The sequence below is a fragment of the Anas platyrhynchos genome, chromosome 31 (assembly GCF_047663525.1).
Source record: "Anas platyrhynchos isolate ZD024472 breed Pekin duck chromosome 31, IASCAAS_PekinDuck_T2T, whole genome shotgun sequence".
NCBI lineage: Eukaryota > Metazoa > Chordata > Aves > Anseriformes > Anatidae > Anas > Anas platyrhynchos.
Window position 1 is genome coordinate 1985050 of NC_092617.1, and position 26686 is coordinate 2011735.

Here is a 26686-nt window from a genome sequence, read left to right on the forward strand (position 1 = left end):
GAATGAAGTTCTAGCATACCCGGCACAGCAGCACTCAGTGGTGGTGGGACTTGATTCAAGCCACGGAAGTCCATTGTTATCTTTGACTCACCATTAGAATTTTGCACTGTCCGTATGGGACTATTAAAGGGTGAGAGAGTCTTATTGATCAGTCCCTGGCTCTCCAGTCAATGAACCAGCTCATGCAGGGGAATCAGGGAGTCTCTGCTAGTGTAATACTGCCTCAGGTGCACGGCTGGTAGTGATTGGCACCTGCTGCTCATTGGCCATCAGCACCTCCAGAGCAGAAGGGTCCTGTGAGAGAGTGGGCAAGGTAGACACAACTGGTTAATGTCCTCCATCTCCCAGGCAGCTATGCCAAAAACCCACCAGTGAAATTTGGATCTTGCAAGTACCCTCTTTGAAGCAGTCTATGCCAAGGATGCACAAAGGCTCCAGGCTAGTCTCAGTGGGATGCTTTTGCCACTCTTTCCCTCTTAGACTCACTTCAGCCTCCAGTACTGTTAACTGCTGGGATCCCCCTGTCACTCCAGAAATACAAATGGATTCTGGCCCTTGATGATATCACAGTACACTGTGCACCGCTGTCCACTAGAGCCTGATTCTGCTGTGGGCCTGATGTGCCAGGCCATTAAATCCTTAAAGTCGAATAACACACAATTGTTTGTTTTCTCCCCATGGCTTGAGGCAGGATCCCTCTAGTCCTGCTCATAGTATTCATTAGTGTGTCTGGAGGACTATCTGCTGGAAACTGGAGAAACAATAATCTCAGAACACCTTTTTGCCAATATTTTTCCTTGCACTTCATATATCTGTGCCTCTAGAATGGCAGTAGATTTTTCCATCCCTTTTTCTTATGGCTTATAGGGTTATCGTCATGGGGGACTCCCTTCTGAAAGGGACAGAGGGCCCAATATGACAACTGGGCCCAACCCACAGACTTCTCACGGAGAAGAGACATTGCTAAGAAAGTTAAGAGCATGGTATGGCCCACTGGCTACTACCTGTTACTGGTCTTTCAGGCTGGAAATGAAAAGGTACCAAAGAGAAGTCTGAAAGCAATCAAAAGGGACTTTAGGGCTTTGGGGAGACTAGTTAAAGGATCAGGGGCACAGGGTGTGTTTGCCTCTGTCCTTCCGATAAGGGGGGATCAATGCTGACAAACAGACTCATCACATTAATACATGGCTTCGGGACTGGTGCAACTGACAGAACTTTGTTTTTTTCGATCACAGGAAGGTCTATGTGACACCGGTTCCACTGGCACCAGATGGGATGTGCCTCTCTCAGAGAGGGGTAAGGATTTTGGCTCAGGAGTTGCCAGGGCTGATAGATAGGGCTTTAAACTAGAGTCGAAGGGGGAAAGGGATAAAACCAGGCATGCTGGTGATGAGCTGGTGATGGTGCACTAGAATCAGAGGGACTGTGTGCCAGTGAGGCCTTTCGGTCAGCTCCACAAGGTGCTGCATGCAATGAGGTGCATTTGAAGTGCTTCTACACAGATGCATGCAGTATGAGGAATAAAATGGATGAGTTAGAAGTCTTGGCCCAGTCCCACATCTACGACATCATTGGCATAAGCAAAACCTAGTGGGATGAGTCCTATGGCTGGTGTGCTGCAATAGATGGTTCCAGGCTCTTCAGGAGGGACAGGCAGGGCAGGCGAGGAGGTGGGTGTGGTGGTGATGTATGTGAAGGAGGGGCTGGACTGTAGGGAGCTTCAAGTTGGGGATGGCAAAGTTGAGAGCCTCTGAATAAGGATTAAGGGATGAACAAATGGAGGGGATGTCATCGTGGGAGTCTATTACAGACCACCCAACCAGGATGATGACACCGATGAATTATTCTTTGAGGAACTAAGACATACCTTGAGATCAACTACCCTTGTCCTTATAGGGGAATTCGACTTGCCAGAAGTTAATTGGGTATATCACACAGCCAACACGAGCAGGTCCAGAAGGTTCTTAAAGCACCTACATGATAAATTCTTGGTGCAGGTGCTAAGAGAGCCAACCAGGAAAGGTGCCCTCCATGATCTGTTGCTGGAAAACAGAGAGGGTCTTGTGGGAGACGTGGCAATTGGTGGCTGTCTTAGTCATAGAGACCATGAAGCAGTTGAGTTTAAACTTTTTTGGTGACAGAAGGAAAACTGCCACCAGTACTTCAGCCCTGGATATGGGGAAAGCAGACTTCAGGCTGCTCAGGGAACTAGTCAGCAAGGCCCCTGAGAAGCTGCTTTTGAAGGTGTTGGCATCCATCAGTGCTGGACAGTCTTTAAGCACTGCCTCCTAAAAGCACATGATCAGGGAATTCGAAAATATTGGAAGTCAAGCAGGCAGTGCAGAAGATCAGCCTGGCTGACCAGGGATCTTCTTCTGGAGCTTAGGCATAACAAGAAATTGTATGGCTGCTGGAAGCAGGGTCAGGCAATGTGGAAGGAATCCAGGGACACTGTTCGCGTTCGTAGGGAGAAATATTGTGTGGCCAAAGCCCAACTAGAGTTGAAGCTGGCCACATCTGTGGGAGACAATTAAAGATGTTTTTTTAGATATGTGAACAAAAAAAAGGAGAAACAAAGAAAACGTAGGTCCTTTACTTGACGGGCAAGGTCTCCTCACAGACGAGGACATAGGCAAAGCAGAGACGTTTAATGCTTTCTTCACCTCTGCCTTCAATGCTGATGATGGGCTTCGGGACCCTGGGTGCCCTGAGCTGGAGAACCATGCCAATGTGAATGACAAACTCCCAACCGACCCTGAACGTGTGTAGAATTTCCTGCTCCACCCGGATCCATACAAGTCCATGGGTCCAGATAGGATCCATCCCACGGTGCTTAAAGAGCTGGCTGATGTCATTGCATGACCTCTCAATTATTTTTCAATGGTCTTTGGAATATGGAGAGGTCCCAGTAGATTGGAAGCTGGCAAATGTCGTCTCAATTTTCAAGAAGGGCAAGAAAGTAGACCCTGTCAACTACAGGCCTGTCAGTCTCACATCAGTTCTTTGTAAAATTATGGAGAATATCCTAGGAGTTATTGAAGCGCACCTGGGAGACAAAGCAGTCATTGGTCCCAGCCAACATGGGTTCATGAAGTGTAGGTCCTGTTTCACAAATTTGATTTCCTTTTATGATAAGATCACCCATGTAGTCGATCAAGGGAAACCAGCTGATGTGATCTTTTTGGATTTTAGTAAGGCTTTTGACACAGTTTCTCAAAGGACCCTACTGGACAGAATGTCCAGCATAAAACTTAACAAAAACATCATGCAACGGATGAGCAATTGGCTGAAGGGTAGGGCTCAAAGTGTTGTGGTAAATAGGGCCACATCAGGCTGGTGGATGGTCACCAGTGGGGTCCCCCAAGACTCCATTTTAGTGCTAGTCCTCTTCAATGTCTTTATAAATGATTTGCAGGTAGGACTAGAAGGTGTTCTGAGCAAATTTGCCGACGACACCAGACTTGGAGAAATTGCAGATTCTGCTGAGGGTAGAAAGGCCTTGCAGAGAGACCTGGACTGATTGGAGAGCTGGGCAATCACCAACCACATGAAGTTTAACAAAGACAAGTGCTGGGTCCTGCACCTGGGATGGGGCAACCCTAGCTATACATACAGACTGGGCGATGAGACGCTGGAGAACATCCCCAGCAGCCTAGAAGAGAGGGATCTGGGGGTCGTGGTAGACAGTAAGTTGAATATGAGCCAGCAGTGTGCCCTGGCAGCCAGGAGGACCAATCGTATCCTGGGGTGCATCAAGCACGGCATTGCTAGTCGGTTGAGGGAGGAGATTGTACTGCTCTTCTCTGCCCTGGTGTGACCTCACCTCGAGTACTGTGTGCAGTTCTGGGCAGCACAGGATAAAAAGGACATGAAACTGTTGGAGAGTGTCCAGAGGAGGGCTACGAAGATGGTGAAAGGCCTGGAGGGGAAGACGTACGAGGAACGGCTGAGGGCACTGGGCCTGTTCATCCTGGAGAAGAGGAGGCTGAGGGGAGACCTCATCGCAGTCTACAACTTCCTCGTAAGGGGGTGTCGAGAGGCAGGAGACCTTTTCTCCATTAACACCAGTGACAAGACCCGCGGGAACGGGGTTAAGCTGAGGCAGGGGAAATTTAGGCTTGACATCAGGAGGGGGTTCTTCACAGAGAGGGTAATTGCACACTAGAACAGGCTCCCCAGGGAAGTGGTCACTGCACCGAGCCTGACTGAATTTAAGAAGAGATTGGACTGTGCACTTAGTCACATTGTCTGAACTTTTGGGTAGACCTGTGCGTTGTCAAGAGTTGGACTTGATGATCCTTAAGGGTCCCTTCCAACTCAGGATATTCTATGATTCTATGATTCTATGACATCCTGGCAGCTCCTGGCCAGGCAGAGACATTCCGCATACAGAAGCCCCTCCCAGGAGCCTGCCCTGCACTGTCGTGCAGCCAGAGACTTACTGTGGACAGAGATGTGAAGGTATCTCCTACACTGAGCTCTTCTCTGCCCACACCCTTCAGGCTGCCTGGAATCCCTTCCTGCCTGGGTGCCTGCAGTCAGAGCCCCCAGCCCTGCTGCGCTGTGCAGAGGAGCTGCTCCTGGGCACAGCTGTCTCTCTGCACCAGGGCCCTCTTGCCACGAGCTCTCTCTGTCCCACGAGCCCAGCCCAGCTCAGCAGCACAGCACCAGCCCAAGCCCTTGGAATCACCCCTCTGGGGGCTTGGCTGATGAGCCCACGAACCTCAGGCACTCAGAGACAATTGAAGACATCTCTCCAGAGGTCCAAGTCAGAAGCAAGTTTCCTGCAGTGTCCCCCTGAGGGCCAGCACTCACACAGCCTCCCTTGGAGCTCATTAGAGCAGAACCCTGGAGGCAGTGATGACAAGGAGACAAAGGCAATGTGAAGGTGACACTGATGTGTAGGAAAACTGCATGTGTTTCACCAAGCACAAGGGTCAGGCCTTGACCCTTGTCCTCTGGGAAGGGAGATCCTTTCCCTTCAGACACTGTGCGGGGCTGGGCTGGAGTTACTGGGACAGAGACCACTGCTGGCAGTGGAGGTGCTCTGGTATCTCCACCTGGCTCCATACGAATCCCCCAAAGGGCTCTGGTCTCTTGCATGTCCTGCTTGTTTATTGTCTGACAGCAAAACTCTGACTCAATACCCAGTAATTTCTTTAGTACTTAAGTAAATGGGCAACTACTCATCACCTCAAATGTTTCAATCCTTTCTATAAAACATTACACACAAAGTGTAATTTCTATCGTGAAGAAATGTGAATGTTCAGGATGTATATTCATTGCAGGAGAAGAAATTCTGAAGTTCACCTCTACTTGCTTTGTCATCGCTTTTTCTACCATGGTGTGCTCCCTCATCTTCCAGGTACATCCACCTGTCTTGATTAACCAGACCCTGCTGAATGTCCCTTTTCCAGCTGCCAGTCTGGACCTATGCACTTCCCATGGTTCTCCTGGTTTGTCCTCCCCTTACTGCTGGATCACTCGGACCACCCTCACCAACCCAGTTTCTGCTTTGAGCTTCAGGTATAAGCAGCACAGCTTGCCCATCTACCTAATTGTCTGTCTAATTGCTTCCTTAGCTAGAACCTCATAATTTCTCATTGAAATCATATGATATGGGTTAATACTAACACTATTATTTATCGTTTCTTATCTGTCAGTATAAAATAGGTCTTGTGCAGTCATCCTTTTGGAAAGGCCAGTCTCACAGGAGGCGTAAAAGAGAAGGAGCTTACTCCATGTTTTGGAAAATTGGAACATGATTTGATTTGAATTAGGAAAACCCTTCTGCACCTGAGTGCAGCCAGGTCTCTAAGGAAAGCAGGTGGAAGCTGGTGCAAAGGAGCTGTAACATCCAGCTGCAGACTTCAGTGCAGAAGTCTGGTGTAAGGAAAAGTGATGCAAGGAGTAGGTGGACAATGAGAGAAATGGCATGGCTGGGGTGGTGAGGAACAAGGTTGTCTGTGCAGTGTCAGACCTCAAGAGTCTGCTTTTTCTCCCTATGTATAGCTCCTTAGGAGCAGCCCTAGATCACTATCAACTGGAGAATGATGACCTGAACTGAAATGCAACAAAATTCACCCTTCAAAATGAGACATATATCTAATAGATCATAGAATCATAGAATCATAGAATATCCTGAGTTGGAAGGGACCCTTAAGGATCATCAAGTCCAACTCTTGACACCGCACAGGTCTACCCAAGTTCAGACCATGTGACTAAGTGCACAGTCCAATCTCTTCTTAAATTCAGTCAGGCTCGGTGCAGTGACCACTTCCCTGGGGAGCCTGTTCCAGTGTGCAAATCTTTCTTCTTAACTATACAATGAATGCTCTGCAATTAGCTGTACAATGCTTGAAGACTTGAAGAAAATGACGGGAGAGATATGGCTTTTTAGGAGATTCTGCATTTTAATGAGTTCCGTGGTGTATTCTGGTGCTGAGTCTATGGAGCTCAGGTACTGAGAGGAGAGTGATGCAACTATGTAAGACGGCAAAGTCAGAAGGAAAAGTTGAAGTGACTTGGAGTATTGATGGACCCCACTGAGGGCTGTTACTAATAAAGCCTCCCCAGGGATGCCTTAATTGCACCCAAATAATTGGAGAACATGGCTACAGGCAGTCAAAGGCACTGCACCGAGAAACTCTTGGTTTGTTTTGGTGAAGTAAAAGGTCCAAGGCCTGTCCCCAGCCACTGGGAGAGAAGATCCTGCACCCCCAAGTCTGGCTCCGGACTCTTCCAGAGGGACTATGGGATGTGGTGGGCAGTGTGATGCCAGGGGAAGAGCAATGGTATGACACCTCCCAGCCTCTGCACAGGGTCACAAGAAAGCCATGAGGCCGCGTTTCAATGACTGCATTTTATCCCCTCATAAGCTATAGCCAAGGGGACAAAAAAGTCCTTCTTGCCAGCACCCACCTCTTTGTCCTCTCCAGACTTGGCTATGCTGTCCCACACTTTCCCCTATTTCCTTGAAGTCTGCATACACCCATATCTGTTCACCATCTTGATTTCATCCCAGATATTACATCATTTCAGTGACGACTTGTCAACACTCACCAGCTGTTCCTTGAAACACAAAGCTAGGGTCTGACCACAGACAATCTTTGGGTGACCTCAGGCACCACAGCACAACAGCTCGAGGTATATTTCTTCCTCTTCGTGGCCAGTGCGTAACTTCCAAGGTGCACTCTGTGGCAGTTTTTCTCTCCTGCTAATTCGTACTACCAAAGGAAGCTCTATCAGGGTGGAAACCACTCCTGAAGTAGGCATCCCAACCCAGCAGGCGCCTTGCGGCCTCTCAGCCAACCAGACACAAGTCACCTCAGCAACACCTTAACCCTCCTTTATCTGAAGTATTTGTACTAACATTTTTTATTGTCTTTCACAGTAGCAGATGGATTGAGCTCCAGCTGGGTTTTGGCCCTTCTATATTCGTCCCTGTACAGCCCCATAACATTTAGGACACAGCTCCAGAGAAACTGACAGCATGGATGAGAAGGAAGCACAGAAAAGGTGGAACCTGGCATCCTTCCATCCCCTACCCTTCTGTGACTCTGTGCTGCAATTCCATTCAACTGGTTACTCCTGTATTATCCAAAATTTCCTGCAGCTCCTGATGCTGCTGTCTTGCCAGAGAGAGCACAATCACACAAAGGTTGGACTGTCTGCCTGCACACACGAACATCTGACATGATGTCGATGTAGAGCCTGGTAGCACGGTTTAGTGATGGACTTGCCAGTACCGAGGTAAAGTTGCCTGACCTGGGTTACATGTCCTCAAGTAGTGTAAGGCACAATGCAATTCTTTTTGCCTTCTGCATTGACAGCACAGGAAGTATGACTATACCCTACTCTATTGAGTAGGGTATATTGAGTACTCAAGAGAGTAGGGTAAAAAAAGTAAATGTCTTTACCTTTCATCCTGAGTTTTCTACAGATGACCTAAGAGAGACCATGGATGTCCAGGTACCTACTAATATTTAATCTGAATTTCTCTCGTTCCAATGGTCATTTCAATTTTATTATTGCATTGTATTGTATTGTATTCCAAAGGAACCCCTGACTTGTCTTAGGGTTTCATGTGCTGGGCTGGGCTGCAGTTACGGGGACAAAGACCACTGCTGGCAGTGGAGGTGTCAGACCTCCAGACTCTGCTTTTCCTCCATATGAGGATCTCCAAAGAAGTCACCCTGGATCAATAGCAAGAGGAGAATGATGCTGAAAACTGAAATGCAGCAAAATTCAGCCTTTGAAACAAGAAAATATTTTTTTTAGGTGAGCTTTGAAATCTTCTTCCTTAACTAGAACATGCAAGCTCTACAATTAGCTGTACAAGGAGTGAAGACTTGAAGAAAACTATGGAAGAGATGTTAGGAGTTTCTGCATTTTAATGAGTTCCATGGTGTATTTTGGTGCTGAGTCTATGAAGCTCAGGTACTGAGAGGAGAGTGATGTAACCGCTTGAGCAAGTAAAGTCAGAAGGACAAGTTGAAGTGACTTGGAGTATTAATGAGCCCCACTGAGGGCTGTTACTAACAAAACCTCCCCAGGACCTTGTTAGGGCAGATAATTGAAGGCCAGGTCTACAGGCAGGCAAAGCTCTGTGCTGAGAAAAGACTTGGTTTTCTTTGATGAATAAGAAGGTCCAAGTCCTGATCCCTGGAACTGGGAGGGGAGATCCTGCATCCCCTCTCCCATGTCAGGGGTCTTGCAGGGGTCTGTGGGATGTGGTGGGCAGTGTGATAGCTTGGGAACAACACAGATATGACACCTCTCTGCCTCTGCACATTGCTGCAAGGAAGCAAACAGGCCCCATTGCAATGAGTATAACATGTCACCCCACAAGCTCTAGCCAAGGGGACAAAAACTTCAGGGCTCTTCGGGCCTTCCCTTTTAAACAGCACCCTCTGCCTTTTCCTTTGAAGGCTTTCATGTCATGTGCCACAGTCTGACCTATTTCTTTGAAGTCAGCAGACACCCATCTCTGTTCACCACCTTGCTCTCATTGTTTGCTTTCACCCATGTTTGTCAACCCTCATGAGGTCTTCACTGAAACACAAAAATATGGTGTGATCACCGATACTCTTCGGGTGATGTTGGGCACCACAGCACTACCCTTTGAGGTACATTTCTTCCTCATCAAGGCCAGTGCCAAAATTCCAAGGTGCAATTTGAGGTAGTTTTACTCTCCTGCTCTTTTCCACTACTAAAGCAAGCTCCATCAGGGTGGAAACCACTCCTGAAGTAGGCATCCCAACCCAGCAGGGGCTGCTCCTGCATGTGTCTGCTGGGCTCTTGGTCCTGAGCCCCTCCTCCGTGCTGGGGCTGCTCCTCCAGCTCCAGAAGAGATGGGAAGAGAGGGATACTGAGACCACTGAATTTATGCTGTCTTCTTTATTGTCTATACCTACGGAGGAAAACTATTTCAATAGGTTGAATAGAAGATGAATTCAAAGTAAATAATTACTTAATAAATTAAACCAATATAAAAAGTTATGAAAAAAATAAAAACTAAAAATGATATGAAAATCTCTCATGTCAGTTTCTCAAATAGAACGGTAGTGTTTAGAGGATTATTATTATTATTACAATATGATAAAAATACTAAGTATAAAAATAATATTATACAAATCACAATAATGTTAAGAACACTGATGTTTAAGAAACACATATAGAAACAATTTCCTCACTGCAACCTTGAGCTCCTTATTCCTCATGCTGTAAATGAGGGGGTTCACTGCTGGAGGTACCACTGAGTACAAAAGTGACACCACCAAGTCCAGAGATGGGGAAGAGATGGAAGCGGGCTTCAGGTAGGCAAACATGGAAGTGCTGAGAAAGAGGAAGACCATGGCGAGGTGAGGGAGGCACGTGGAAAAGGCTTTGTGCCGTCCCTGCTCAGAGGGTATCCTCAGCACTGCCCTGAAAATCTGCACATAGGACAGCAAAATGAAATCAAAACAACCAAAGGCCAAAAAAACACTGAACACAAGTGCCCCGATTTCCCGGAGGAAGGTATCTGAGCAGGAGAGCTTGAGGATCTGGGGGATTTCACAGAAGAATTGGTCCACAGCATTGCCGTGGCAGAGGGGCAGGGAAAATGTAGTGGCTGTGTGCAGGACAGCATTGAGAAAGCCACTGCCCCAGGCAGCTGCTGCCATCTGGGCACAAGCTCTGCTGCCCAGGAGGCTCCCGTAGTGCAGGGGCTTGCAGATGGCAACGTAGCGGTCATACGACATGACGGTGAGAAGGGAAAACTCTGCTGATATGAAGAAGAGAAACAGAAAGACCTGGACAGTACATCCTTGATAGGAGATGGCCCTGGTGTCCCAGAGGGTATTGGCCATGGCTTTGGGCAGAGTGGTGGAGATGCAGCCCAGGTCGAGGAGGGCGAGGTTGAGGAGGAAGAAGTACATGGGGGTGTGGAGGCGGTGGTGGCAGGCTACGGCGCTGAGGATGAGGCCGTTGCCCAGGAGGGCAGCCAGGTAGATGCCCAGGAGGAGTGTGAAGTGCAGGAGCTGCAGCTCACGCGTGTCTGCGAATGCCAGCAGGAGGAACTCACTCACTGAGCTGATGTTCACCATTCCCTGACCTAGAAAATGCTTGTCTGTTGAAGAGGAGAAGGCAAAGCAAAGTTAGAACAGACTATTTAAACTCAAAACTATTCCAAGCCTAAGAGCACCCCCAGCACAAGCCCCTCTTTTTGCAGTAGAACCTCAAAGACTCTCAAAGCCTACTGCATTGCCCACTGCCCTCCCAGAAACAAGACCCAGCAGGAGATCCTTCCAGGACCTGCAGCTGCATGGCCCTGCAGCCAGACACTTACCTTGTCAAGGGCTGTGCAGATTTCTCCTGCAGGCAGCTCTCAGCATCCTCCCACTGCCAAGTGCCTCCAAGCCCTCTCTCCTTCTCTCCTCTCTGTGTGCCAGCTGCGGTCAGAGCCCCCAGCCCTGCTGCACTGTGCAGAGGAGCTGCTCCTGGACACAGCTGTCTCTCTGCTTCATGGGACTTTCTGAAATGTGATTTTTCTGTCCCATGAGCCCGGCCCAGCTCAGCAGCACAGCACCAGCCCAAGCCCTTGGAATCACCCCTCTGGGGGCTTGGCTGATGAGCCCACGAACCTCAGGCACTCAGAGACAATTGAAGACATCTCTCCAGAAGTGCAAGTCAGAGGCAAGTTTCCTGCAGTGTTCTCCTGAGGGCCAGCACTCACACAGCCTCCCTTGGAGCTCGTTAGAGCAGAACCCTGGAGGCAGTGAGGACAAGGAGACGAAGGCAATGTGAAGGTGACACTGATATGTGGACAAACTGGATGTGTGTCACCAAGCACAAGGGTCAGTCCTTGAACTCAAGTGCCTGGGAAGGGGGATCCCTTCCCTTGACAGGTTGCTCAGGGCTCTTCGTGGGGCAGTAGGAGATGGGGATGTGCATGGCCAAGTGCAGGAGAATGGTACGAGCCCTGCCTGGTTCATGGGTGGGAGTGAGGAGGCAATGAGGCCCTGGTGCTTTCACTGTCAGCTGTCTCCTCATGGGCTTCAGTGGAAGAGACAACAGCCATAGCCATGGAGAGAAAGACCTGGGTCCTGCTAGGACTTTGAACCTTGCCATAACCCTTGCTCCTCTCCAAACCAAGTTAGTTGTAGAGAGTTACTGGTTAGTTGTAGAGACTTGTCCATGTGGTGTCATACGGTATCAGAGCTGAGTATGGTAACTCAGATCTTCTTGGTGGCCATGCTCCTCATGAGGCAGCTCTGTAGGAAGCTGCCCTGGTTCCTGCTGAGCAGGCAACACTGCTCATATGGCATCCCTTGTGGTGCCCAGGCCCTCCTCCTCCTGTGTACTCAGCAGTATCCCAGTCTGCTCTGATGTGTGGCGTTACTCTCTCATTCAGGACTGGGCTCTTCTCCTTGTAAATGTCTAGAGGTTTCTTTAGACAAAATCCTATAGTTTCTCAAGCTCCCACCATACTGATGCACCGTTCTGTCAGCTGTTCCTGTCTGCAGGCAGACAGTTCAGCCTTTGTGTGATTGTGCTGTCTCTGACATTACAGCAGCATTGGGAGGTACAGGGGACACAGAATCACACACAGAACCACACAGAATTGTCTTGGTTAGAAGAGACCTCAAGATCATCGAGTCCAACCTCTGACCTAACACTAACAAGTCCTCCACTAAACCAACATTTGGATAATACAGGAGTAACCAGTTCAATGGAACTGCAACACAGTCACAGAAAGGTAATGCGTGGAAGGCTGCCAGATTCTACTTTTTCTGTTCTTCATTCTCATGCATGCTGTCAGTTTCTCTGCAGCTGTGTCCTAAAAGTTATGGGGCTGTGCAGGACAAAGTTAGAAGGGCCAAAGCCCAGCTGGAGCTTAATCAATCCATTCATGTCAAAGACAATAAACACTGCTTATATAAATACTTTAAATAAAAGAGGATTAAGAATCATCATAAATTATTGGATGTGGGCAGAAACCTGGTGCCAAGAGATAAGGTAAAGGCTGAGATAATTAATGCCTTCTTTGCCTCAGTCTGTAGCAGGAAGACCAGTTGTTCCCCTGGACATTTCTTCCTCCTCATGGCCAGTGCCCACCTTTTAGGGTGGTTTGTGTCTTTTTTTTTTTTTTTTTTTTTTTTCTCCTACTCTTTCCTACAACCACAGAAAGGTCCATCAGGGTGGAAACCCCTCCTGAAGTAGGTATCCCAACCCAGCAGGATCCTTGTGGCCTCTCAGCCAACCAGACACAAGTCACCTCAGCAGCAGCTTCCAAGCCAGGGGCCTGCTGCTGGCCTTGCAGCTTCTTGGCTACACACAGCCAAGCCTTGTGCCTGCTGCTGCCCAGTCATGGACTCAAGCAGAAGGGACAGGACAACCCATCTGGGGGCCTTCTTTCTGCCTGGGTCCTCCTGGCTCTGGAGGCAGAGGGGATCACCCAGTCAGCATGCCAAGCAGGTGCCTTCTGCTGGCCTAGCAGGGCCACTGCCAGATGTCAGCCCAAAAGTGCAGCTCCCAGGGAGAAGTCAAGGCTGACCTGCCACCTCCAGACAAAATTGACCTCCCAGTCCCTTTCCGTGACACGTTCTTGCTGCTGCCCTATCAACTACAGAGGCAGAAGTCGCCTCACAGTCCCTGCCACAGTCACATTCCTTCTGCTGGGCCATGAGATCCTCAGGCATAGCTGACTGCTTTCTAGTTCCCAAGGGAATAAGGCACAACTTTCTGGGTTTGAGAGTAAACAAATGTTTAATGGGAAGGTTTGGTGATCTTCTGTGTTTAGGGTATGGTCAGGCTCTGTAGTTTACGTCATTTTTAGGTCTGCCTGGAAGCCTAGTGTTAAATAGAGGATTTTAATACTAATATTAAGGGAAGGGATTAAGGTGAGTAAGAGAGAAAAAGTAATTGAAAGGGGCTATTTGTTGAGTTTTACTTCAAGGGATACCTTGTGTTCAAGCTTTAGAGAAATGGATTCCTGTCAGAGTGTTGGAACAGCATTTAGATTTAAGGATTAAGACTACTGGTTAAAGTAGTGTAAGGGCCATACATGACTGTACAAGTCAGTGTTGCTGCACAATCTACATTACATGATGCCTCTTACCTCTACAAAATCATTAATTTCTGTTGGCCATGCTCCTCTTCCCACCCCAAAATCTCACATCTCTCGTGTCCAGGTTGCTCCTGACCTCCCCATATCTTATTGGGATCAGCTTTCCCATGACATAGGCAGTATATGTTTCATCTCTGTGGGCTACTCTGTTCTTCAGAGAGAAGTGGCATTGTAGTCAGGAGGGAAAAGGGCCTAAAGGAGCATCCTGCCCAGTATGCCCATCAGCTCTGCCTCTCTACGAAATTGCGCATCCTACCTACTAGTTTTGTTTCCAGAATAGCTTCCATGGATCTCAAGTTCTTTTTCTCAGAAAAGAAAAGCCAACGAGAGTCTACCCCCTCTGATGGATGAAAAGGGTGAGCTGGTAATGACAGACATGGAGAAGGCTGAGGGCCTCAACAACATCTTTGCCTCAATCTTCCCTGCCAGTCAGGCTTCCCAAGTATTTCACTTCCCTGAACCCATAGATGGAGCCTGGGAGGCAAAGAAGATGATCAAGTGGCTGGAGCACCTCTCCTATGAAGAAAGGCTGAGAACACTGGGGCTGTTCAGCCTGGAGAAAAGAAGGCTCCAGGGTGACCTCGTCACAGCCTTTCAGTACTTACAGGGGGCTTATAAAAAAAATGGAGTGTGACTCTTTGCTCAAGGACATCACAGTCCCTGCCCTGCTCCAAGGGGACAAACAGCTGAAGTTAGGGATAGGAGTGGGTTTGAGGATGAGATGTGTTGTGTGTGTGGTGGAGGGTTAGGTGGTCAATTTAACATTTAGGGATTAGAGGTCAACTTCTAGGGCTAGTGCAATGGAAGGGCTTTGAGGGAGGGATTGGTGTTCTGCTCAAGATGCCTGCTCAAAGTGTAGGAAAAGGGCAAGCCTTATGGGTTAGAGTTTTGTTTAGTTCTTGGGTGAGGGCTAGGGCTAACGCTGGCATTCTAATTCATGATTAGGCTTAATCATCCTTCTGCTCAGCCTTGAAGTACAAGATGCTTTCGACATCTGCCTTTTCCACGTCCCGAGGAACCTCTTTGATCAATCTGTCCTTTCCAAGGTCTTTGAGATATGTCTTATGATGATGTCTGCAATTCCACCAGCACATCTCTCACCCTTCCCATACTACCTATAAGCAACCCTAGGACTGACAGGGGGATGATGAAGGTATGAGAAAGGGCTTGGTTAAAACCTCTGAGCACAGCCTTTATGGGCTTTACAGAGACCGTGACAATGGTGTCATAGAAAACAGTGACACTCGTGAGGACAGAAGAGCAGGTGGATAAGGCTTTGGGCTTGTCAACAGAGGATGCACGCACATGAAAACTGCAGGAAACAGAAGAGGAAGATGATCCAAAGGAAGGAAGGAAGGAAGGAAAGAAGGAAGAAAGATCCAAAATGTAGATTATGAAAGGAAAGACCATGAGTATCATTGTGGCACTGCAGGAGAGCTCCAGCAATGGGGCAAAACCACAGAAGGTGTCTATGACACTGGGGCCACAGAACTGTAGCTGGGAGGAGGAGAAAGAATTACTGCACATGAGAGAAATTCCCCTGGTTCAGGTACAGCTGCCTTCTGGAGCCAGACCTTCCACTTCTCAAGCCTTGTCGAGAACAGGGATGGCATAGAGCCCAGGGCTGACCATAGGACATGGACCCCAGCTGGAAGCACTGCAGTCATGCAGAAGGTGCAGCTGAGAGTGTTGTCCCCCTTTGCTCACAGAGATTGGAGCACTGTCTCCCCCATGTGGTGTCTCACCTGTGTGGAGTACGGTGCCTTGTCTCCCCCACCGCACGGCCTTGACTCCTTGCCTCTTCTGGGCCCCACCTTCCACACCCAAATGTGTCCCTTGGCTGTCAGCTCCCTCTCCCCTGCCCTGGGTACTAAGCTGGAGCAGACAGGTTACCATTAGATGTGGTGGTGCTTGTGTAATTCACATTGGTGATGGCACAAATGACAGTTCCTTCACCAGTGATGTACATCTTTCTTCGTGTTAGGACATAACTCAATGTCCTTCACTCTGCTTTGTCACACTGATGAACAGAACCTGGTCTCCTTGATTATTCTGAGGCACAATGCAATGTTTTTTGCCTTCTACTACTCCAGCACATTATGTGTGACTTTCCCTTACTCTGCACATTCACCTGCAGGATCATTTCACATGTTTTGCTTTCAAAACCTTAGCTGGACCAAGAGCATTTCCAAAGTGGGGCAAGCTGATGGGTTCTGCCTCAGCCATTTCGAGCATGCTATACTTGAGTTTTTCAGCCTGAGTTTGCTAAAGATGACCCAGGAAGGTAAACGGATGTTCACGTGTCTAGTAGGAATAAGGGAGAGGGTCTCATGTTTCCAATGGCCATTTCAAATCTAGGTCAATCTCAGGAACCCACTGAAAAAGAGGTTTGTCTTTGAAGGGGTTTCCTGTGCTGGACTGGGCTGCAGTTGCAGAGACAAAGACCACTGTTGGCAGTGGAGTTGCCCTGGGAACTCCACCTGGCTCCACCTGATTTTCCCAAAGGGTTCCTGCCTCCTGTAGGTCTTTTCTGACATCTGTCAGTCCAGGCAAGTGCCTTAAACACAACGGGACCACTGGAGGTTTTCCCTGGTTAGACAGCAATGCTCTGCCTGAGTACTCAGTTATTACTTTAGTTCTTATCTAATAAAGCAACTATTCATCAGCTCAAATGATTCAATTCCTTCTGTAAAATGTCTCAAGTGAAGTGTAATTTCAATCAAGAAGAAATTATAATTTCCATGATCTATACTCATCTCAGAAGAAGAAATACAGATAATCTCCTTTACTTGCATTCTCATCACTTTGTCTATCATGGTGTGCTCCCTCATCTTCCAGGGACAACACCCATCTTGATTACACAGACCCTGCTGAACGTCCCATTTCCACCTGCCTGTCTGAACCCATGCACTTCCCATGGTTCTCCTGGTTTGCCCTCCCCTTACTCTTTGACTATTCAGACCTCTCTCACCAACCCAGTTGCTGCTGTGAGATTCAGTGAGTTCAAGCTCGCCCATCTCTCAGCAGTCTTGAATGGTTTCCTTAGCAAGAACCTCATAATTTATCATTGAATTTGTATGATATGGATTAATATTAACACAATTACTTAAAATTTCCTATTACTCACTGAAAAATACATCATGTACGGTCATCCTTTTGGGAAGGTAAAAATCACTGGAGGCAACAAAATGAGGAACTTGAGCTTTGTTTTTTTTTTTTTTTTTTTTTTTGAAAATTGCATCATGATTTCCTGTTGTTTGTTTTGAAATAGGAAAAACCCTGTTCTTCCCATCCAATCAGGACTTCAAAGGAGAAACCCTAGACCAATACCTATAGGAGAATGATATTCTGAACAGAAACACATCAAAATTCAGCCTTTAAAATGGGAAAAGATTTTTATTAGATGCTCTTTGAAATCTTCCCCCTTAACTACAACATGAAAGTTCTCCAATTAGCTGAACAAGTCTTCAATACTTGAAGAAAATGATGGGAGAGATATGGCTGCTTAGGAGTTTCTGTGTTTTAATGAGGTCCATGGAGTATTTTGGTGCTGAGTCAAAGAAACTTGGGTACTGAGAGGAGAATGATGCAATTGAACGAAAAAGCAAACTCAAAAGGAAAAGTTGAAGTGACTTGGAGTCTTAATGGGCCCCACTAAGGGCTGTTACTAACAAAGCCTCCCCAGGCACATGTTAGGGCAGATAATTGGAGGCCATAATTACAGAGAGGCAAAGCACTGTGCTGAGAAAAGTCTTGCTTGGTTTTGGTGATGCAGAAGGTCCAAGACCTGACCCCAGCCACTGGGAGGAAAGATCCTGCACCCCCTGACTTTTCCTGGGGATCTGAGGAATGTGGTGGGCAGTGTGATGCCACGAGAGGAAAACTGATATGACACCACCCTGCCTCTGCACAGGGTTGCAAGGAAACAAAGAGGTTGCACTGCAATGACTATATCTCATTTTCTCAAAACCTCTAGCCAAAGTATCAGGACAGTTGGAGCCTTCCCTTTTTATCAGCAACCTCTGTCTTTTCCTCTGCAGGCTTTCCTATGCTGTCCCACACTTTTTCCTATTTCCTGGAAGTCTGCAGACAGCCATCTCTGTTCACCACCTTGCTCTCATCCCAGCATTTCCATCATTTCACAAATGTCTCATCAACCTTCACCAGCTGTTTCTTGAAAAACGAAGCTAGGGTCTGATCATAGACACTCAGCAGCATCTTCCAAGCCAGGGGCCTGCTGCTGGCCTTGCAGCTTCTTGGCTAGACACAGCCAAGCCTTGTGCCTCCTGCTGCTGCCCAGTCATGGACTCAAGCAGAAGGGACAGGACAACCCATCTGGGGGCCTTCTTTCTGCCTGGGTCCTCCTGGCTCTGGAGGCAGAGGGGATCCCCCAGTCAGCATGCCAAGCAGGTGCCTTCTGCTGGCCTAGCAGGGCCACTGCCAGATGTCAGCCCAAAAGTGCAGCTCCCAGGGAGAAGTCAAGGCTGACCTGCCACCTACTTCAGGCAGAAGTGACCTTACAGTCCCTTTGTGTGACACGTTCCTGCTGCTGCCCGATCAAGTGCAGAGACAGAAGTGACCTCACAGTCCCTGCCACAGTCACATTCCTGCTGCTGGGGCAGGAGATCCTGAGGCAGAGCTGAGCTCCTCAGAGCATTCCCACCCATCTCCTTCTTGTGGCCCACAGGGTGATTAAATCAGGGTGAGCAAGAGAGTAAAGGTAAGGGAAAGGGGCTATGGGCTGAGTTTTGGCTTGAAGGGGTACTTTGAGGTCAGGCATAAGAATAGTGGATTCCTGTCAGGGTGTGGAGTAGCATTGAGGTTTGGGGATTAATGTCACTGGTAAAAATAGGGGAAGGGTTTTACATGAGTGTTTGAAGCCAGCGTTACAGCAGAATCAACATTGCCTGAACGTTCTAAACTCACAGAAATCCTTAATTTCTGCTGGCCAAATTCCTTTCCCCCCCAAATCTCACATCTCTCCTGGCCAGGCTTCTCCTGACTTCCCCATATCAGTCATCTTCCTAGGGGCAGCTTTCTGATGGCTTTCATGATCTCAGAGTATCTGCCTCATATCTGTTGGTTACTCCTTTCTTGAGACTGACATGGCACCTAAGTCAGGATGGAAAATATCCCAAAGGCTGTAGGTGAACCCTGCACAATATGCCCAGCAGTTCTTGTACCACCCCAAAATTTTGTTTCCTGCCTCCAACTTTTGGATATGGAATAGCTTCTGTGCACCCAGGATAACTTCTTCCAAACCCTCAAGCACGGTTCAGTTTGCCCCAAGCGTCTTGGAGGCAGTGGCCCCCTCTGTGTCGAAAACTGAAAGCAGTCCTAAAGGATGACTTCAGTCAAAAGCTGAAACCTCTGACGTGACAACCCCTATCCAAGACCTCTTCCTCTATGGGGCCTACCAGGTACTTAGAAAGAGCCGATCTCAGAAACCACGTGCACAGCAAGTGCCTTCTTCTGCCCTACCATGGACACTGGCAGATGTGAGCCTAAAGGCACAGATCCCAGCCAGGAGTCAAGGGTGACCTGTCAGCTACTTCAAAAAGAGCTCAACTCACAGGCCATTTAACAACCATTTGCTTCCTGCTGGACTTAGTGTTTCTGATGCACCACTGAGTTTATAATACCACACCTACAAAACACCCCCTTTTTGGGCCAGGACCTGCCCAGGTAGAAATGATCTGGTTGTGATCCTGCAAGCCCATGGCACACCTGCTGAGCTCCCAGCCTCTCTGACACACAGGAGCCAGTTCCGTGACAGTCCTGGGAGGTTGTAGGGCAGGAGGGAGCTTGCAGGCAATGTTCCAGCCCATGCCTGCTGGCAGTCTGTCAGATCCTTGCGCACAGTGAAGATCATGTTTGTATCCAGAAGACATGAGCCTGGAGCTGGCCTAGGAAACACTTTGGGGAAGCACCCTCCCAGCCCCAGCCCCGGCCCCAGCCCCAGCCACAGCTGGCAGTGCTGCTTTGCAGAGCAAGGGGTCTGTGGTGCCCGGGGCACGGGGGCACTCTGCAGGGCTGTGCTGGGTAGGCTGGGAGGCACACCCAGCTCATGGGGTCACTGCCATTGCCTCAGGGCTGCAAGGAATCACTCGCCAGGCTCCTTTGGTGGGGCTGCTGCGTGCCCTGGGGCTGCAGAGCTCTCCTCTGCCTGCTCACACCAGATTGAGCACTTGAGCTCTGGTCAGTCCACCTTGGAGGAGATCCCCCCTTAGGAGGGAAGTGCTGCAGTGGAGGCCAGCTGTGCCACTGCTGTGCCCACTGCCTGTCCCTGCCTGCAGTCCCAGCACAGCCCCACAGCAGCACTGGCACTAAGCTCCAGGAGCAGCCGGGCCTGACCCCACCAGCAGGGCTCAGCAGGACAGGGCGGCAGTGGCAAGAGAGCAGCTCTGCATGCCCCAAGCGCTGGTGCTCCCTGGCCATACTGCTGGGATGGGACTCTTTTCCTTTGCACCCCTGCACATGGGCACTGCCCCTGCAGAGCCAGGCCAGGTCTCAGAGGAAGGATGTCAGACAAATAAGGCAGTAAAATCTTAATTTCCTTAAGGTAAAATTCACAGAGAGCATGGCTTCACATGCACAGAGTCTATGAGCTACATGTATATTCAACAGGTACATCCATATCATTGTAACGGGTGTTCATTAGCTGAATTAATGTAATAAGAATATGCACAAACACAATCACAAAACAAAAAACAAAAGAAAACCAAACAGGTATACTAGTATTCCACCATTTATTTGCATTACAAGACATGTACAGAAGCAGATCAAAAATGTATTGCATCCAAGACACATCTAGTCATCTATATCCACAAGGCATGCTTGAGCTCCTGGCTCCTCATGCTACAGATGAGGACGTGCTCTGCTGGAGGCACCACTGAGTACAGAAGTGCCACCACTAGGTCCAGGGATGGGGAGGAGATGGAGGGAGCTTCAGACAGGCAACCATGACAGTCCTGAGGGAGATGCACACCATGGCCAGGTGAGGGAGGCACATGGAAAAGGCTTTGTGCCGGCCCTGCTATAGAGACGACAGGACTGTCACCTAGATCCACAAGGTCGAATCCAAATACACTGCTCCTACCCGTGGCAGCTGGGCTCTTGGTCCTGAGCCCCTCCTGTATGCTGGGGCTGCTCCCCGAGCTCCAGAAGAGATGGGTAGAGAAGGAAACAGAGACCAATGTATTTCTGCTCAGTTCTTTAGTGTCTTACCTAAAAAGGAAACCTGGTGCCGTATGCACATTAGATAATGTATTTAAAGGTAACAAAAATGTAACTTTCAGAATGCTAAGAACCATGTTATTTAAAACAAAATAAAATATTGTTAAGATACTAACAGAGAACAATAATTTTAAAAATTGTGCTATTAATTTCCCAAATACCCTTTTATTTCAGTTAGGACTACTGTTATTGATTATGTTATCATAACACTACTTCCGATAAAAATAATGTGATATAGTATGAATCACAATATGGAACATAATATTAGTAATTATACATCCTCTGAACATACATCATGGATGCTTAAGAAGCATGTATTGAAGAAGTTTCCTCACTGCATCCTTGAGCTCCTGGTTTCTCATGCTGTAGATGAGGGGGTTCAGTGCTGGAGGCACCACCGAGTACAGAACTGCTATTACAATGTCCAAGGATGGGAAGGAGATGGAGGGGGACTTCAGGTAGGAACACATGCCAGTGCTGACCATCAGGGAGACCACGGCCAGGTGAGGGAGGCACGTGGAAAAGGCTTTGTGTCGGCCATGAGAAGAGGGCATCCTCAGCACTGCCCTGAAGATCTGAATATAGGACAGCACAATGAAAACAAAACATCCAATGGTTAAGAAGGCACTAAAGATGAGAAGCTGACCTTCCCTGAGATAAGAATCTGAGCAAGAGAGCTTGAGGATGTGGGGGATCTCACAGAAGAACTGGTCCACAGCATTGCCTTGGCAGAGAGGCAGGGAAAATGTGGTGGCCGTGTGCAGGATACTATACAGAAAGCCACTGCCCCAGGCAGCTGCTGCCATCTGGGCACAAGCTCTGCAGCCCAGGAGGCTCTCGTAGTGCAGGGGCTTGCAGATGGCAACGTAGCGGTCGTAGGCCATGACAGTGAGAAGGGAATACTCTGAACCAAACAAGAAGAATAAAAAGAAGACCTGAGCAGCACAGCCTTGATAGGAGATGGCCCTGGTGTCCCAGAGGGCATTGGCCATGGCTTTGGGGACGGTGTTGGAGATGGATCCCACATCAAGGAGAGCAAGGTTGAGGAGGAAGAAGTACATGGGGGTGTGGAGGCGGTGGTCACAGGCTACGGCGCTGAGGATGAGGCCGTTGCCCAGGAGGGCAGCCAGGTAGATGCCCAGGAAGAGCGCGAAGTGCAGGAGCTGCAGCTCGTGCGTGTCTGCGAATGCCAGCAGGAGGAACTCAGTGATGGTGCTTCTGTTGGACATCTGCTTTTCTGGGGATGTGATCCTGAACAAGGAAGAGGATGAGAGTAACAAAGTACAAGAAACATATCAGAGGAAAATGAATTCAATTTCTCATTTAAAATCATCACTTATATTGTGCACTTTCTGGCAGACATTTGGCAGATCCCTTTCATGCATCCTAATTCATTCTGCCTGAGGGTTTCTGTTGGAACAGGGGGGTCTACTGTGGGCAGTGCAGAAGTCAGTCCTGTCCTACAGCAAGAGGTGAAGAGGAACATGGGGGAATGTCAGTTTCACTTCCCTCCTAATCTCAAAGAATTTTGCCCCAGCATTACTCCCAGTTCAACAAACTGCAGAGCAGAGCTGTGGAGACTTTATTATTATTATTATTTCAAATTGTTGTTTTTGATTTTTTGTTTCATCTGTCCCACCACTCCTGAGGAGTGTTTCCAAGTCACAAACCCTGGTTACTTCTGCTGGACTCAAAGTGAATCCTTGCAGATCATCATCATCACAGAAAAAGGGACTGTCACTTTAGCGCACAGTGTTCTTCAGGGAGGACAGCCAGTCTGTCCATCAAGTGCGGTCTCAGATGCCCTGTGAGAGCTGCAGGGAAGATATACACATGTTTAACTGAAAAGAACAAAGAGGCTGCTGAGAGCAGAGACATCCAGGCTCAAAGTGCCCATCTCCACACCCCTCACCCTGTCCCTGTACTCCCCTTCCCCCAAGCACACCGAGGGCTCACCCCATGGGCATGTGAAACCCCCATCCCCAGCCAGCCTGGGAACAAGACCAGCAGCAGCACGGCCAGCTGGAGAAGCCAGGAGGAATGCCAGCGTGCTGCTGCCAGGGGAGGCAAGGCCAGGGAGGGACAGACGGACACTCAGCAGACCCTCCTGTGCTGCAGCTCTGCCTGCAGACGAGGCAGCTCCTGCTGGGGACACCGGGGGCTTGAGGGCAGAGGCTGTGCTGGTGGGAGAGGAGAGCAGGGGGTGTCCCAGGGAAGGCGCCTGCCCTGCAGGGGATGGCAGGGAGGTGCCTGAGCCCTCCCTCACACAGCATTTCTGGCAGCAGCTCCCTCTCACCACCTGCCCTGCCCACATCTCTACTGCCTTCCTATATTCCTGTTGGAAGCAAAATCTCTATCCCCACGTATCTTCCATGTCCTTGCTCACAGTCCCCATCCAAGAAGCTGTGCGCTTCATGAGTACAGGGCACCACAGGGGTTGCAGCTCCTGAAGATCTAATAAGTCCTGAGGAGACAAACATTGTTTTTTCAGTCTTTAGGCTGAGGTGCCTGAAGAGACTTTATCAGGTTAATTGCTGCCACATTTATCTCTACCTGCAATACTCTTGGAGTCTAAGTCTCCTGTAAAATCCAGACAATTCATTGTCATGAAATCTGCCTCCCCTCCACACCAAGAATCCAAAATCACAGAATCCAAGAACGTCTTCCATTTCAGATAAACCAAGCCTCGCTTTTCCTGTTAAAATGCCCCCTCAGAAATACCATTCTCTAAAACATTTTCTGTGCCACATTACAGATAGAATAAGACCCACCCTGACAGATGCTATCAACCATCGGATGTGCCAGCTGTACAAGACCCCTCTGGCAACCCCACCTGCATGGCCCTGCTGCCAGAGCCTCACGGTGTCAGGATCCTGCAGATGTGTCCTGCCACACGCTGCCCTCTGTTGTTGCGCTCCTCAGTGCCTCCAAGCCCTCTCTCCTTCTCTCTTCTCTGTGTGCCAGCTGCCGTCAGAGCCCCCAGCCCTGCTGCGCTGTGCAGAGGAGCTGCTCCTGGGCACAGCTGTCTCTCTTTCACCAAGGCCCTCTTGCCACGAGCTCTCTCTGTCCCACGAGCCTGGTCCAGCTCAGCAGCACAGCACCAGCCCAAGGCACTGCAATCACCCCTCTGGGGGCTTGGCTGATGAGCCCACAAACCTAGGGCACTCAGAGACAACTGAAGACATCTCTCCAGAAGTGCAAGTCAGAGGCAAGTTTCCTGCAGTGTCCCCCTGAGGGCCAGCACTGACACAGCCTCCCTTGGAGCTCGTTAGAGCAGAACACTGGAGGCAGTAAGGACAAGGAGACAAAGGCAATGTGAAGGTGACACGACCAGTTGTTCCCCTGGATATTTCTTCTTCCTTGTAGCCAGTGCCAACCTTCCATGGTGCACTTTGTGGCAAGTTTTTCTCTCCTGCTCTTTCCTACTACCACAGAAAGCTCCATCACGGTAGAAACCACTCCTGAAGTAGGCATCCCAACCCATTGGGCTCCTTGCGGCCTCTCAGCCAACCACACACAAGTCACCTCAGCAGCAGCTTCCAAGCCAGGGGCCTGCTGCTGGCCTTGCAGCTTCTTGACTAGACACAGCCAAGCCTTCCAAGCCTTGTGGCTGCTGCTGTGCAGTCATGGACTCAAGCAGAAGGGACAGGACAATCCATGTTGGGGCCTTCTTTCTGTCTGGGTCCTCCTGGATGTGTAGGCAGAGGGGATCCCCCAGTCAGCATGCCAAGCATGTGCCTTCTGCTGGCCTAGCAGGGCCACTGCCAGATGTCAGCCCAAAAGTGCAGATCCCAGGGAGAAGTCAAGCATGACCTGCCACCTCCAGACACAAGTGACCTCCCAGTCCCTTTCTGTGACACGTTCCTGCTGCTGCCCTATCAAGTGCAGAGACAGAAGTGACCTCGCAGTCCCTGCCACAGTCACATTGCTCCTGCTGGGGTAGGAGATCATGATGCAGAGCTGAGCTCCTCAGAGCATTCCTGCACAAGCTGACTGAGCTTCCGATTCCATTGAACTGAGATACAAACAAGTTAGTGATGAACCTGAGAATATCCCTTCTACTCTCTCTGCTTATAGACTGCACCAGGGCTTTTCTGAGCTGTTCTTTAGGATGTGCAGGCAGGGAATGTGGTTTTTCAGCACAACCTCTGTGTTCATCCATCCCCCAGCTGAGTGCTACAAGCTGCAAGCAGCTGGGAACAAGGGCATAGACAGAGCAGCCCTCCTGGATGTGACCTCTGGTTAAGGTCACATCCACAGCGACATTAACCATTGCAGTGGAGCAGAGGTGTCCCACTGGGGGCTGATGGGCAGAAGTGACTGCTGTGTACAGGACACACAGCAAGCACAAAGCAAGGCTCCAGACAAGGAGATAGACAAAGGTCGTCTAGGAAACGAGGAATGTAAGGCTTTTACTGGGAATTTTAGTCAGAGACTTTACTCATAACAGTCTATACATAGAATCATAGAATCATAGAATATCCTGAGTTGGAAGGGACCCTTAAGGATCATCAAGTCCAACTCTTGACACCGCACAGGTCTACCCAAAAGTTCAGACCATGTGAGTAAGTGCACAGTCCAATCTCTTCTTAAATTCAGACAGGCTCGGTGCAGTGACCACTTCCCTGGGGAGCCTGTTCCAGTGTGCAACCACCCTCTCTGTGAAGAACCCCCTCCTGATGTCAAGCCTAAATTTCCCCTGCCTCAGCTTAACCCCATTCCCGTGGGTCCTGTCGCTGGTGTTAATGGAGAAAAGGTCTCCTGCCTCTCAACACCCCCTTACGAGGAAGTTGTAGACTGCGATGAGGTCTCCCCTCAGCCTCCTCTTCTCCAGGCTGAACAGGCCCAGTGCCCTCAGCCGTTCCTCGTACGTCTTCCCCTCCAGGCCTTTCACCATCTTTGTAGCCCTCCTCTGGACACTCTCCAACAGTTTCATGTCCTTTTTATCCTGTGCTGCCCAGAACTGCACACAGTACTCGAGGTGAGGCCGCACCAGCGCAGAGTAGAGCGGGACAATCACCTCCCTCGACCTACTAGCGATGCCGTGCTTGATGCACCCCAGGACACGGTTGGCCCTCCTGGCTGCCAGGGCACACTGCTGGCTCATATTCAACTTGCTGTCTACCACCACCCCCAGATCCCTCTCTTCTAGGCTGCTGGGTTTCCCCGTCCCAGGTGCAGGACCCGGCACTTGCTCTTATTGAACTTCATGCGGTTGGTGATCGCCCAGCTCTCCAACCTATCCAGATCCCTCTGCAAGGCCTTTCCACCCTCAACAGAGTCCACAACACCTCCAAGTTTGGTGCCATCAGCAAACTTGCTCAAAATGCCTTCTATTCCTAAATCCAGATCGTTTATAAAAATATTGAAAAGTACCGACCCTAAAATGGAGCCTTGAGGGACCCCACTAGTGACCGCCCGCCAGCCTGACGCAGCGCCATTCACCATAACCCTTTGGGCCCTGCCCGTTAGCCAATTGCTCACCCATCGTATGATGTTTTTATTTAGCTGTATGGTGGACATTTTGTCCAGTAGGATCCTATGGGAAACCGTGTCAAAAGCCTTGCTGAAGTCCAAAAAAATCACATCAGCTGGTTTCCGTTGGTCCACCATACGGGTGATCTTCTCATAAAAGGAAATCAGGTTAGTTAGGCAGGACCTACCCTTCACAAACCCATGCTGGCTGGGACCAATGACTGCTTTGTCCCCCAGGTGCGCCTCAATACGTTCAAGAACCATCTTCTCCATGATTTTACCAGGCACTGATGTGAGACTGACAGGCCTGTAATTGCTAGGCTCTTCTTTCTGACCCTTCTTGAAAATCGGCACAACATTTGC

At 49.2% G+C, this 26686-nt stretch overlaps 2 protein-coding genes across 2 annotated transcripts; both read right to left on the reverse strand.

The window, feature by feature from the left end:
* Positions 1-9647: 9647 nt before the first annotated feature.
* Positions 9648-10589, reverse strand: LOC119716255 (olfactory receptor 14A16-like). Its single transcript, XM_038175775.2, has one exon. The coding sequence runs from the start codon at positions 10587-10589 to the stop codon at positions 9648-9650; it is 942 nt and encodes a 313-aa protein (XP_038031703.2).
* Positions 10590-21001: 10412 nt separating this feature from the next.
* LOC140000030 (olfactory receptor 14C36-like) lies at positions 21002-22077 on the reverse strand. The gene has a single exon (XM_072029731.1). It carries the CDS (start codon positions 22075-22077, stop codon positions 21142-21144), a length of 936 nt encoding a protein of 311 aa, XP_071885832.1. The 3' UTR covers positions 21002-21141.
* Positions 22078-26686: the final 4609 nt, after the last annotated feature.